This window comes from Martes martes (genome assembly GCF_963455335.1).
Source record: "Martes martes genome assembly, chromosome: 14".
In the NCBI taxonomy this organism is placed as follows: Eukaryota; Metazoa; Chordata; class Mammalia; order Carnivora; family Mustelidae; genus Martes; species Martes martes.
In genome coordinates this window covers 24,513,083-24,528,214 of record NC_137902.1, presented here as the reverse complement: position 1 = coordinate 24,528,214, position 15,132 = coordinate 24,513,083, and the positions used below count along the sequence as shown (strand labels likewise).

At 37.3% G+C, this 15,132-nt stretch overlaps 1 protein-coding gene across 1 annotated transcript in view; it reads right to left on the bottom strand.

Moving 5' to 3' along the window:
• CFAP43 (cilia and flagella associated protein 43) overlaps positions 1-15,132 on the bottom strand; it is a gene marked incomplete at both ends in the record, with an annotated part of 102,198 nt that overhangs the window by 72,182 nt on the left and 14,884 nt on the right. Inside the window, 4 exons of the mRNA XM_080822915.1 lie at positions 684-800; positions 5,805-5,936; positions 8,925-8,992; positions 12,568-12,727. Of these exons, the coding sequence (XP_080679041.1) occupies positions 684-800; positions 5,805-5,936; positions 8,925-8,992; positions 12,568-12,727 (477 nt within the window). The remainder of the gene's footprint in view (positions 1-683; positions 801-5,804; positions 5,937-8,924; positions 8,993-12,567; positions 12,728-15,132) is intronic.

The following is a 15,132-nucleotide window of genomic DNA, read 5'->3' as shown; positions in this document are numbered from 1 at the left end:
AAGAGGGCTCCCTTTCTCCACAATGTCTCCAACATTTGTTGTTTTTTGCCTTGTCAATTTTTGCCATTCTAACTGGCATAAGGTGGTATCTCCATGTGATTTTGATTTGAATTGCCCTGATGGCTAATGATAATGAACATTTTTTCATGTGTCTGTTAGCCATTTGTATGTCTTCTTTGAAGAAGTGTCTGTTCATGTCTTCTGCCCAGTTTTTTGACTTGATTATTATTGTATTTGTAATTCTGAGTCTTTTGCCTCTTCACGTACACTTCAGAATCAGTTTATTGATGTCCGTAAAATAACTTGCTAGGATTTTGACTGGTACTGCATTTCAGAGGGTCTGTACCACTCTGAAAGAGGGTAAACAGTAATTGTTTAATGAGTTTTGATAACTCATTGGCAACGAGTGTGTTGAAAGATCTGACCTGGAAAACTTGGATGGTGAGTATAAATAGGATGGCTCCTAAGATTTCAATTGCTTTGACTGTTTTTAGACACTTAATATTATGAAGTCACAATACAATGATGTCATCTAACTGGGGAGTATATTTGATGATGGAAGTGGTTGGCATTTCTTCCACATCCTCAAGAATACCCTCTGCCTCCTATTTGTATAAGGTTGCACAAGATATTCCAAAATCAGTTTTAAAAATCCTACTGTGAGATAATAAAGTATTCCTTACCATGCAGTATTCATTTCCCGGTGGGATAAAGTCAATTGCCTGAAATTTCCCATCACAAGCCTCTAGGACTTTATCAAAGGTCGGCTTCTCACCAGGAGTGTAAATATAAACAGATCCCTGTTAAATATACCAAAAAAAGAAAGAAAGAAGGAAGGAAGGAAGGAAGGAAGGAAAGAAAGAAAGGATGTAATTGTTATGTATGCAGTTCAACAAGTATTTATTAAATGTCCACTGTGAGCAAGGCACTGTGTCGGAAATTGATTAACTTACGTAAGGCCCTGACCTTGAGGAGCGTAAAATCTTGATGCTTAATTTGTTTATCAATTCATTCATTCATTTATCATTTAAAATAACCAACAAATGGGGCTTTCTTCTTTTCTCCAAATCCAAATATTTGGTTTTTAAGTTATAAAACACAACAAAACATTACATTTTTTCAGACTTCAAAAGTAATGTCTATTTATACAAAAAACTTGGAAAGTGTGGAAAACCAGTAAAGTTGTGGAGACAAACTAAGTCTTATTGCATACTAGACCATGGTGGGCATTGATACAAACTTTTAAATAAGCCTTTGAGGAAACTGTGGAGGTGTAGCCAAAGATGTTACTTCATGATTCTTTGTAATGCTCAGCTGCCAATTCACCTCAAAAAAAAAAAAAAAAAAAAAATCTATCCTGTCAGTTGGGACTCTCTTCCAAGTAACTGTAATATGGTGTGAGCACATAAGTAGCAATAAGTCTGCTTTCAACTAACAGCAAGTTTTTCAAGTTTGAGTTAAGTGTGAGTATTTCTGTTCTTGTTTATCTAAAAAATTCAACTTTGTAGAGTCTAAATTTGATAGATATTCACTGATTTTAACTTGCACTCATTCCTTCAACAAATATTGAGTGGATACACTGTGCCAGGCACTTCTCTGGATCCTGGGCCTATATCAGAGGACAAAACAGACAAATATTCCCTGCCCTCATGGAGCTTACATTCTGCTGGGGGATTCAGACAATAGACAAGGTATCTAAATAAACAGCAGTGATTGTAAGAATAAAAAAATAAAGCAGGTTAAGAGGATATGACATGGCAAAATAAGAACATGAAATTCTAAACTAAGTATTCAAGAAAGGTTTTACAGAGATGACTTAAAAGACTTGAAGGAAATGAGGTAAGAAAGGATCCATGTGGATTCTATATGAAGAACATTCCGGACAGAGAGAGTAGCCAGTGCACAGAGGGAGGAACATGCTGGGTGAGTTAAAGAACACAACATGACGGGGTGCCTGGGTGGCTCAATGGGTTAAAGCCTCTGCCTTTGGCTCAGATCATGATCCCAGGGTCCTCCTGGCATCGAAACACCTCCCCCCCGCCCTCCCTCATTGGGCTCTCTGCTCAGCAGGGAGCCTATTTCCTCTTCTCTTTCTGCCTGCTTCTCTGCCTACTTGTGATCTCTGTCTGTCAAATAAATAAAATCTTAAAAAAAAAAAAAAGAATACAGTATGATGGCTTGCATGACTGGAGCATGGTGAACAAAAAGCAGGGTAGGGGGAGATAAGGCCCAGGGGTGAGTAGAATCCACATTACAAAGGGATTGTAAAGCATAGTGAGGATGCTGGCTCTTAGTCAGAATAACATGCGGAATCACTGGAAGCTTCTGAAGAGAAAATGGAAAAGTTGTTCTCATTTTGCCTGCTGTGTTGGGGATACAGTTTATTCTATCATGTACTGGGGAAAGTGTATTAAAGTCTCCCATTGATGGAATTACAGGGTATCATGCTTAGCGAAATAAGTCAATCGGAGAAAGACAACTATCATATGATCTCTTTGATATGAGGAAGTGGAGATGCAATGTGGGGGGGTTGGGGGGAGGTAGGAAAAGAAAAAATGAAAAGATGGGATTGGGAGGGAGACAAACCATAAAAGACTCAATCTCAAAAAACAGACTGAGGGTTGCTGGGGGGAGGGAGGACGGGAGAGGGTGGTGGGGAAATGGACATTGGGGAGGGTATGTGCTATGATGAGTGCTGTGAAATGTGTAAACCTGGCGATTCACAGACCTGTACCCCTGGGGATAAAAATACATTATATGTTTATTAAAATAAAAAAATTTTAAAAAAAAAGTCTCCCATTGAGATTACAACTTCGTTTCTCCTTGTCATTTTGTCACATTTTGCTTTATATATTTTGGGACTATTTTATTTAGTACCTATATATATTAAGTATTGATATGTTCCTACTGAATTTAATCTTTTAATATTTTTGAAATAAGCCCATTTATCTTTAGTAATATTTTTTGCCAGAAAGTCTATTTTGTCTGATATTAATAGAGCACCACTGGCTTTTTTTCTGTTTAATGTTTGCATGTTAGATCTTTTTCTGTCTTTTTACTTACTTTCAATTTTTAAATTTACTTTCAACATTACTGTACTTTTTATTTTACTTTCAATCTTACTGTACCCTTATGCTTTAGCTGTGTCACTTGTAAACAGTACATAACTGGGTTTTGCTTTTTTTTTAAATCCAGTATTGCAAACTTTGCCTTTTAACTACATCTATTATCTGTTTTACTTTTAATGTAATTACTAATATATAAGTTTAAATATTACATTTTAATTTATGCTTCTACTTTCTTATTTGTTTTATATTTCTTTTTCTCTCTTTTCTTACCCTGTTTTGGGTTGCTTTCTAAAAACATTCTGCTTTCCCTATCTATAGTGTAGACATTTCATCTACTGTTTCAGTTCTTTATTGGCTACCTTAGAAGTTACAACATGCATACTTAATTTATAAACACCACAAGGTTACTGAAAACCTTTATCTTCTGCCTGGGAAAAGTAAATAATGAACTTGAAACACTTGAATCCATTTATTCTTTCCCCTCAGTTTACATTATTGCTGTCTTGGATTTTAATTCAGTGTTATTATTAAATCCAACCTCACATTATTTTTGCTCTTTTATACACACAGTGTTCATTTCTCCACACTACTATTCATTCTTGCAACACAGCCTTCCAACTGGGATCCTTTTCCTTCTGCCTGAAGTACATTCTTTAGAATTTTCTCTAGTAATGGTCGGTTGCTGACAAACTCTCAGTTTCGGAACATCTAAAATATCTTTTTTTCACCACTATACAGAAAACTACTCTCACTGGGTATAGAATTTCAGGTGGTAGTTACCGTATTTCATTACATCAGCATACTTTTTCTATAATTGGACAGACAGTAAATATGTTAGGCTTTGCTGGCCACATGATCTCTCACAACTACTTGATTCTACCATTGTAGTGTGAAAGCAGCCATAGACAATACATTAATGAATGGTGTGACTGTGTTCCAATAAAACTTGATTTATAAGAATGAGCAGCAGGCTGGTTTTGGCCTACAGGGCCATAGTTTGCTGATGCCTTCTGCTCTACATGGAAGGTAGCATTCCATTATTTTTTACTTACATTATTGTCACAGAGGAGTCAGTTGTTAGTCTAATTAAAATTCCTTTGAAATAATCTGGTTTTCTTTCTAATTTTTTTTTAGATTTTCTGTCTTTCATTTTCAACAGTTTCACCTTGTTAAATCTAAGTGTGTTTAACTTTTTAGGTATTCCGCTTGAGATTCACTGGACCTCTTGAATCTGTAAATTCATGTTTTTAATCAGTTCTGGAAAATATCTCTTTAAATATTGTCTGTACCTACCTCTCTCTCCAGTCTGGGGTTCCAATCAAATGTATACTGTATCATTCATGTCTCTTACTCTCCCTTCTGTATATCCTACCCTCTTGTGTATCTTCCCTTACTCTCCCTTCTGTATATCCTACCCTCTTGTGTATCTGGGCTATATTCTAGATAACTTCTTTTGATCTCTCTCCAATTCACTAATTCTCTCTTTGGCTGTGTCCAATCTTCTGTCAGACATGTTCATTTAATTTTTACTTTTTTAGTATATTTTCTCTTTTAGAAGTCCTATTTTAGTCTTTCTCCCTTCTGTTATGTTACATTTTTTTGTTGATTCCTGTTCTTCATAGATATTCTAGGATTTTCATTTATTTGTTGTTTATTAAAACACAGTTAGCCAGTTGTTTTAACTTCAGGTATTTACCAGCAAATGATATCTTTCCATATTTAAATTTAAGTTTCCTTTAGACAGAAAATCATTGATCTTTCCTTACAATCCATCTAAAGTCACTGCTTAACAATATAAACTACTGTTAACCCTGACTTTTGACAGTCATTCCATTAATTAGGAGTCTTTCTAACAGTGTAATTGAGATGGATATTTCATTTTATTCTGCATTTATTCCCCTTCCCTTCTTCTTTTACAGAACCCATATTTTCCTTAGAAAACCATCCATGATCCCAATCTCAGTCGATGTTTGGTTGGGTTGACTCTATACAGGGTTCAAGTGTAGACATGTGACATAGGCCTGGCCAATGACAGCTTAGAATCCTCCTGGACATAGTAATTGCCACAGAGGTAGAGAGGTGACCAAGTAAGTACAATGAATCTAAATTCCAGGACATTTTTTCATGGTGTCTTTCCACTAGGGTCACCACCAGGGTAGAAATATAAACTAGAGTTGCAGGAGGCTCTCTGCATACCTTCCAGGAGAATCTTCATGGGAAGGGTGACAGCAGAGAGAAAACAGAACCAAGAGATGGTCACAAAAAAATGTCAGGAGTCACTAGATTCAGATTAACTTCTTGCCCTTTTACTTACATGCACAAAAACAAACAAACAAAAAAATGAATAAACAAAACACTTTTTGTTATTTAGGTCTTTTACGTTAGGTATTTTTCATTTGTAACCAAAGGAGTCCCGAATAGTAGAGTATCACTATGAAGCACTATGCCCTTCATTCCCATAGCGCAATGATAATAATATTTGAAAATTGTATATCAAGAAATCACCATCTGGGGCACCTTGGTGGCTCAGTGGGTTAAGCCTCCGCCTTTGACTCAGGTCATGATCTCAGAGTCCTGGGCTGGAGACCCGCATCAGGTTCTCTGTCCAGTGGGGAGCCTGCTCCCCACCCCCCTCTCTGCCTGCCTCTCTGCCTCCTTGTGATCTCTCTGTCAAATAAATAAATAAATATCTTTTTAAAAAAAAGAAAGAAAGAAAGAAATTACCATCTAGCATACCTTGTCTGTTTGAATCAGCAACATGCGGTAATTTGGAGAAAACATCATATGTACCACAGGCTCTTCAATCTCTAGAAAATCCTCTACTTTGTAAGTTAAATCTTTAATAATAAAAGAATACACAAAGCCATCCTAGAGACCAAAAACAATGAGATAAACAAAGAAAATCAGTCTCAGTCAATGCAGAGTATAATTTCCATGTCAAATGAGCTAAGACTTATTTTTGGAATCATCATCAATGTTTACATTATCTAGAATGCCTGGTCTTATCTCTATTGGGCAACTTTTAACCACCCTTCCTGGCCAAGTTTCAATTTTATCTCTTCTGTGACACAAAATTTTGCGACTAAAATTTATGGATCTCTCCTTTCTTTGAACTTCTCTAGCATTTAATTCCCAAGTAATGTCTTTAATAAAGTTAGAAATTTTTTTTTATTAGTTTCAAAGGTAGAATTTAGTGATTCATCAGTTGCATATAACACCTGGTGCTCATTACCTCAAGTGCTCTCCTTAATGCCCATTACCCAAGTACCACTTTTCCTCCACCAACCTCCCCTCCAGCAACCCTCAGTTTGTTTCTTAGAGTTCAGTGTCTCTTATGGTTTGCCTTCTTCTCCATTTTCATCTTATTTTTCTTTCCCTTCCCCATGTTCACCTGTTTTGTTTCTTAAATTCCACATAAAAGTGAAATCATATGGTATTTGTCATTCTCTAATTTTGCTTAGCATAATACCCTCTAGTTCCATCCACCTAGCATCTATCTTTTTACCACTTCCTTCATTATGCAGGAGGTAGGGCAAATGAAGCAGTTCATTATGTGGATTGTATATAGCAGTCTCCTTACTTCAAGGAATACTAGCCTTAATGTATATTATTTAATCATTATTATATGCATTTCTTTTCTCCCTAAATGACCCAAAGGTAGGGAGTGTTCTGTTTGTTCCTTTTATATCCTCCTTTTGTATTTCTTTAATAGTGCTAGAAGGAGGGCAAGTATCTAGCAAAAATCAGCTGGTTGGCCATAAACAAATTTAGGCTCATTTAACTATTCTCAAGAGGAATTTGAATAGTTTTCACAGTAGTGAAGAAGCTTTGGGCAAATTAATCCATCATTTCTAGATTGGATCCCACTATAACTAAAGTATATGCATTAGTGAGATGACTGGGTTCACATACTTGGGACCTGGGGGATAAAACATGCAAGGTGCTTTCTCCAAACTCATCATCATTCTCCATTTCTTATGGAGTAGATGCTCAAACCATTCCTTTAAACTAGTTGTTTGGGTTTTTAAAATTGTATTATTTATTATATATTTATTATAATATTTTATATTTATAATTATCATAAATTATAATTATTTTATTTCTAACTTGATTTAATTTAATTCATTAATTTATTCAATAATTATTTTATTAAATGATTTATTTAATAATTAATTAATAAAATTAACTATTTAATCAATATAATTTACTTTAAGTTATAATGGTATATAATTATTATAATAATTATAAAATTAAGAAATAATTTTATTATTGTAATTAATTTAATTTTAATTTTTAAAGACTATTTATTTGTTTGTTTGACAGAGAGAGATCACAAGTAGGCAGAGAGGCAGGCAGAGAGAGGGGGAAGCCGGCTCCCCGCTGAGCAGAGAGCCTGATGTGGGGCTCTGAACCCAGGACCCTGGGATCATGACCTGAGCCGAAGGCAGAGGCTTAACCCACTGAGCCACCCAGGTGCCCAATTAATTTTATTTTTTAAGTAATCTCTACCCTCAATGTGGGGCTCGAACTCACAACCCCAATGCAGGAGTCACATGCTCTACTGGTTTGAAAAAATGTTAAGGGTGAGGGGCACCTGGGTGGCTCAGTTGGTTTAGCGCCTGACGCTTGATTTTAGCTAAGGTCATGGTCTCAGGGTCATGAGATGGAGCCCTGTGTTGGGTTCTGTGGTGAGCATATAGCCTGCTTAAGATTCTCTCTCTCCTTCTCCCCTGTGCCCCTCCCTGCGGCTCTGTCTTTGAAAAAAATAAATAAATAAATGAAAACAAAAGTAAAAAATACCAAGGGTGGCTTTGAGAAGGACAAGAGTCATAAAAGGCCATAAATGCAAACTAAATGTAGGAGGTATGGTGGCAGTTGTGGGGGGGTGGGGGGGACGCGGGCAAGATGATGGTCTGTTGCAAGATTGCAGGGGAGGGGGATGGATTACCAGCTGAGAGTAGGTTTATGAGCTCCAGATTGCTTCTCATTGGTGGAGCTACATCTCTCACCCTGAAATAATGGCCTAACTGCCCTCAAGGTCTTGGAAATGTGATCTGTGGCAATAGAAGAGAAAAAGCTAACAGTGGTCTTGGGACATCTACAAGTAGACCTGAGATTTTAGTGTAGGTGAGCTCCAAACCTTAGCATTGCTACAATACCATGTAAAAGCATTGTAGTATGACCCCTTTTCATATTTAACTGAGATTGTATGCTCTAATAAATGAGAGCAAAGACTTTGGAGTTTACATATCTGGGTTCAAGCCTCAGCGACTCCATTTACTGGATGGTGAATTCTGTAAGTCTTGGCTCCTTCCTCTGTATAAGGTAGATGTCAATATTCCTACTGATAGTGTCATTATGAGAACTGATAAGATAATACAAGCAAAGCACTTAGCATGGTGCCTGGTACAAAGTAAGGACTAAATAAATGAAGGCCATTAATGCTAATTCTAGTATGAACAATAACAGTATAATACAGGTAAGCTAAATGAGTATGCACAAGTGGTTAAGCTGAAGCTTAGACAAAAGGTTCTATTTGTGTCTGACAACCTAATATATTAAGTGTACAAACAGGCATGAAGTTGGGTGTTCTGGGGGCCCAGAGTTTTTAATTCTATTTTTGATTTTTTGCAATTGTCTAGATATATGGCAGTCCATTATACTGTTCTTTCTACTTTTATATACATTTGAAAAATTCTTCATATGAAAAGTTTTATAATAGTATCCAAAAAGAAAACAATTAATAAGCTGACAGAACCCAACATCCCAAATTGTGACTCATAATAGTAAGTAGCAGCAAATGGAAATTGTATATATTCTTTAAAGCAATTAATTTTGAAGACAAAAATACATTACAATTCCAGAAATCAGCATGCCTCCCTTCTGATATACCATGGTGACTGGACTGATAAGATTTCTTCCCTCTTTTGGAAAAGAAAAACAAGGTAAAACAGGTGACACATAATTAAAAGTGCAATACAAAGTAATTAATCTCATTTGCTTTCCTAGGGCTATTCATTTCTTTGTAACCCTTTCCAAAAATCAACTTCCTATCAGAATACGTGCTATCAAAAAAAAAAAAAAAAAAAAAAGAATATGTGCTATCATGCCTTCCAAACAATGAATAATAAAACTGTTCAGCATTGATTACTAATGTTAATCACATGAGTTTTTTAAAGTTCTGTATCATCAGATCCATGTAACTAACATTACAGAATTAAGTGGCTAATATATTTTCTTATTTTAGGAAAGCATTGTCAGAGATTTTAAGATGCGAGGAAAAAATAAATTAAACCAAACCTAACTTCTTGTCAAGCTGCATACTTAAGATTTATACATTTTATGTATGTAAATTCAAACCTCAGTAAATAAATAAAAATGGATAAAAAGAAAGTAAAAAGAAGAAATGTTCTACAAGAATAATCATTATTAATAAAATATTGTCCTTGGGGGGGAAAGAACAAAAGCATAATAACTTTTATGTAGATAAACCATAAGAACTATAAGATCAAAAGCTCAGAGAGCATCCATCAAATTATTTGCTTACTATATACTACATGCTTGGCATTTTGCCAGATGCTCAGAAGCATACTGTCTTTTCCTTCAAAGACTATTCACCTCCCAGCAGTTCCTTCCTTTCCAATCCAAGTACCACTAGAGTCCAGGTTCTTATGACTCAAGGCCTAGTTTAGGTGCCTGATGCTTATAGCTACCTGCTTCTAGGATCATCCTTTCTTGAATGATGGCTAAACTAATCTGCCCATGCGCAATTCCATTTGGGGTACATGTCCATTAAGGAGTTTTTTTATGTCTGCCCACTGTCAGCCGAATTGAGTATAAATATCTGAGCTGGACATTTAAGGTCAGACATGGTATATATGTCCCTTTGTTTCCTACTACCCTATGTAACACACAATGCTCCAGACAGACTGGACATTTCTTGTGTCTCAACCTTCCCCAGTTTTTCTTGTCTCTGCAGACACCATTGACTGAAACTCTACCTACCCTCATCTGCCTGTAAACACATCCTGCAAGGGCTATTTCAAATACCATCTTCAAAATGACTTAACGTGGCCTGTTTCCCTCATTTGAATTCCCATAGAACTTTGTTCAGTTTCCCTTGAATAAAATGATCTTAATCTACCTGGCTATAATTATCTACTTGTTTAATTCTCTTTAATAAAAATAAATCCCTCAAGGGTGAAAATTATAAGATTACATATTTGCCATTTATGTCACCTCTGAGGGACCTTAATTAGTGTCTTCCACATTGTAGAGGTTAGACAAATAATTACACTAAAGCATTTATAATGCACCATGAAAATTATTAGGAATGGTATAGAAGAAGGAAATAGTAAACAATATAAGACTATACATGAATAAGTCCTAAATTGTGTATAATATATTACAGATGTGACAGCAGCTTGGAAATGAGAAACATTGCTTTAGAATTCATTTTATAAAAGACATATAGGCACTAATTTACTCTGTAGCAGTCTCTGGGATTAAACTGTGGAGTCCAAGGATGAGTAAAACAGTTCTTAACTTCAAAGAATTGATAGCTGGTGGGAAAGACAGACATGCACACAGGAAATTGTGACAGCACAGGCTGAGGCTGTAAGAAGAAAGTGAGTCTAATGGAATCCCACAGAGGGGCACCAAAATTTGCCCTAAGGTTAAGATGGCAGTGTGGATGCAAGATTAGAGAGAACTTAGCCTGGAGGGTACAAGTGACAGTAAAGTGAAGCCATGGTGGGGGGCAGGAAAGTCAAACCTATGGCCCCACTGAAGTCTGAACCAGGGAATGGGAGCAGGAGTAGATGAGGGGCACTGTCCTGGAGAAAGCTTGCTGTAGGAGGTGGCATTGAGGTAGAAGCATAAGGATTCAGAGAGAAAACTGGCAAGGGAGTGAGCTAGGAGGCAGGTCTGTGAAATGACAAGAAGAAATGACTGGCTAGATCAGAAAACTCATCCTGGGGAGTAGAAAGAATATGAATGGAGTGTAAGGGCCTACTTAGCCAGAGGGAGCCATTTTGTTGTTTATGCAATAAACTTAGATTGACCCTGCCCCTCCCAGAGGAACTTACTTAAAAGCAAGTCCGGGAAACCAGTCCCAGGCAGCAAAGACCAGATACAAGGGCGGGTCAGGCCAGGTGGAGACATCCAATCAGTGGGGCACGCATACTATCTCCCTAGCTACCAAGGAGAGTGAGCCCCACCTTTTGGGCTCTAATTCTTGCCAAGGTGATAGGCTACTTCGAATATCTACTAGGGTAAATTGAAATTCAATTGGCCAACCGGGTGTGACCTAGCATGACTGTGCAGTTTTCTCTGTGTGTTGCAGTCTCATTGGCCACCTGTGTGGCCAGGCTCAACCACATGGCCTTTGCTCTATAAAAGTTAGTCTGTGAGGCTGGGAGGGGTCACCTCTTTGTAAGAGACGGCCCCAACCGGTCGGTTTGATTCTCGATGCTTGGCGTGAAATAAAGCTTTGCTTGACCTTCGCTTTGTATCAGTCTCGCTCCTTTGATCACAGACCCATTATTGGGGGACCTATCATGGAGCAGATAGGAACAAATTAGAGAGGGCTTGGAATCAAGGCAGAGCACTCCTTGAATTGCATGCTGAAATGGTCTTTAAGAAGTACACTTTGGCAGGGATGAGATGCCTGTTTTGGGTTAGCTATAGATTAAGGCCAATGAAGTCAGTCCTAAGGTTGGGGCAGAAATCAAAATGTGAAATAATAAAGGAACTGGAATGGAGAGGGCATTGGACAGATTGGGGAGCTCGCCCTGCAAGGTTCCCTTCTCAAAAGGCCTACACCTAAGCCCTACTGAGTGGACATTAGCTTCTGTGACTAAGGCCCAACCCTAGCCACGGCTGATGGGACCAGGAATGGACATCAGATCTAAGGAGAATAGATCAAACCCTAACCAAGTTTTTAACCAAGGAACACAGAGGTAATTTTCAAGATGGCAGTTAAACTTAAAGAAAAAGTCACTGTGAAAAAAGGCCCTGAGAAAGGTGGAGGGCAGGAAAGGGCATAATTTGCTGATTAAACAGAACAGGCTTTTGTATGGGAAAGGATACAGCATAGGAGCTAAGAACTTGGACACTGAAGTCTTATTGCCTGGGTTCAGGAGTGAGCTTTACAGTTTACTAGTTATGTGAATTTGGCCATTTTTCTTAATCTCTCAATGCTTTCACTTTTTTCATCTGTCTCATGGAAATGAAAACGTATCTCTTTATACAGTGTTTTGAGGATTACATGAAATATACATACAGAGTACAGCAGAATGCCTAGAGCATAGAACAGTCAATAAACACTAGCTATGAGGAACACCCACAGGACTTGGTAACTAACTATAGGATAGAGGAAAGAAAGAATCAAAGATGGCTCTAAGGAGGAGAAAAATAGGGAACAAACAGCCATCTTCAAGTGTAAAACCATCACCAGTGGCTACACTTCTAGGAATAATGAAGTAAAGCAGTTTCTCACCCTTTGGTACTGTGTCTTCTATCTTATTAAGTAAAATCACCTTCAAGGTTTCTCCATTAATCATTAAAAGATGACCCTCTTCACAGCCAACATATATGTCACTTGTTGGAGTCCAGCAATGCATAGATGGGTGAAGCAAAGGATATAGATCATCTTTAGGCTTCAGGGAAAGATAAGAAACCTTGTGTTAAGACAGCATGCATGGTTTAAGAGCCAGAGAAATACCTAAGAGAGTAACTTCCAAAAAGAAACAAATGAATATGGACCTATATACATTCATTGGTCCTGCCATTTGCCAAGATTTAAGTGAGCTTATCCTTCCTTGCTCCATTTATCTCTCTATATTTTAACTCAGTAAGGATATATGAGATAGTCTTGTCAGCACATTTGGAGTTCTAGTGTCACAGGTTTTCATGAAAATTCTCAGTAGCAACATCTACAATGTTTCTTGGTAGAGTTTTTTGGTGTCTTGAATCTAAGAAAGTCATTGTCTAGCTAAAATCACCCTTTTTGAGGAAGATTTTTGTCAACATTTCACTCTTCTGATTCTGCGCAGCGGTGGGAGGGAGGTGGGTGGATATGATTTTTCTTGAGTGGTTATGGAGAGGTTGGCCTAGATCCTTTGCTTAGTTAGCTTTTATGGGAAATGAGAAGAGGACACTCGCCTGATTCTGGTGGCCTCTCTAATGGGGTTCACAAAACATCCTCTGTGATTTTGATACCATGGAAAACTCAAAAAGAAATGCACAAAATCTTTGCAATGTACCTAAAAGCAGTTGTCTTTGGGGAGTAAAAATAACATGGACATGGATCTAAAGCAAACTTTTCCTGTAAAGGAAAAGGCAGTGAATATTTTAGGCTTTGTGGACTGCATAGGTCTCTGTCACATATGCCTATTATATTTTTAAACACCTCTGTAAAAAGTGTACAAGAACATTCTTAGCTTGGGGCCAAACAAAAGCCTGTCATAGTTTGTTGATCTCAGCCTTAGACCGTAATACTTAAGTGGTACGTCCCCTGCAGCCTTAAATACTCATGTCTTGCAGGGGAGGACCCGCTTTGTCAGCATGGAGCAGGTCTCCTTTTAAGTATAGGCCTATCTCTTCTCCTTCCTGGAGGTCAAGGCAGCTGTGGCAGCTTTTTAGGGCATTTGCTCCCCACAGCACTGATTAAAATTCTGAATTCAGGATATCATAATAATAGCACTTCTTCCTTTCTATTTAAACAAGTCAAATGTACTAGTTTACTTATTTTATATTGAGAACATAACATTTAGAACCATCTGAGCTTCTTTTTTTTTTCCATCTGAGCTTTTTGTTATGCTATAGCATTATTTAGAATTACATTAGCTATAACATAATGCTTTGCTTTCTTTAGGATCCTTACACCCATTGGAACAGAAAACATCTTTAATAAGCTATTGGCCAAATTAATAGAATTTTTAAGTTCCCTGAGAGCTCCATGTTTATTGCATTCTTTTGTTGACCTTTTCATTCACCTAACAAATATTTATTGGACACTTACTACATTCTAGGTACTGTTCTAGGCACAGGGATGTAGCAGTGAACAAAACAGACCAAAAAAAAAAAAAAAATCCCTGCCCTTATGGGGCTTACATCCTGGTGAGGGCAAACAGAACACAAATAAGTTAAGAAGTTAAATATAGGGGTGCTTGGGTGGCTCAGTCATTCAGCATCCGCCTTCAGCTCAGGTCATGATCCCAGGGTCCTGGGATCGAGCCCTGCATCTAGCCCCTGGTCTGTGGGGAGTCTGCTTCTCCCTCTCCTACTCCCCCTGCTTGTGTTCCCTCTCTCCCTGTGTCTCTGTCAAATAAATAAATAAAATCTTAAAAAAAAAAAAGAAGTTAAATATATAGAAGATCATATGCTGAAAATCACTATGGAGAAAAATAAACCAGAAGTTGGGGAATACTGCAAATCTATATAAACAGTGATTTTCCCATTAAAAACTCCTCAATATGTGCAAGCCATCTTTCTAATAAATACTCAATTATTTGAATAATGTATTATATACTATTCATTTAGGACTGGTTTGTAGATTCAAGGTTAAGCAGGTGTAGCGCTGCCAAAGTAACCATTTCTACTAGATTCTCAGCAAATATAAACTTGTTGTGTAACTCATATTTAAACAAATATTTATTGGATTTTGGTTATATATCAGGCATTGTGCTAAGTCTTAAGTGATTCCTCTTCTCAATAGGATAATCACTTGTTGAGGGAAGAAGTATGAACAAATATCAGAATCAGAAAACATGGTAGATCATAGCAGAGGGGTGTTAAATATTATGGGAGCATTGATGAGAAAGCACTTGGTTCTTGGTGGAGTGAAGGAAGGGTGGAGAGAGAATTACCATTTGGAATGGACCCTGAAATATGACTAAGGCAAAAATCATACACAGCAGCCATCGCCATGATAATTCTTTTAAAGGATATATTGACTTTGGTCAATGATTGACATACTTCACGCCCTCGTAGTCTTGGATTGTTAGAAAACAAATACTTGATTAATAATCTGGCCACCCTATGGGCCAAGAAAGGGGGGCAA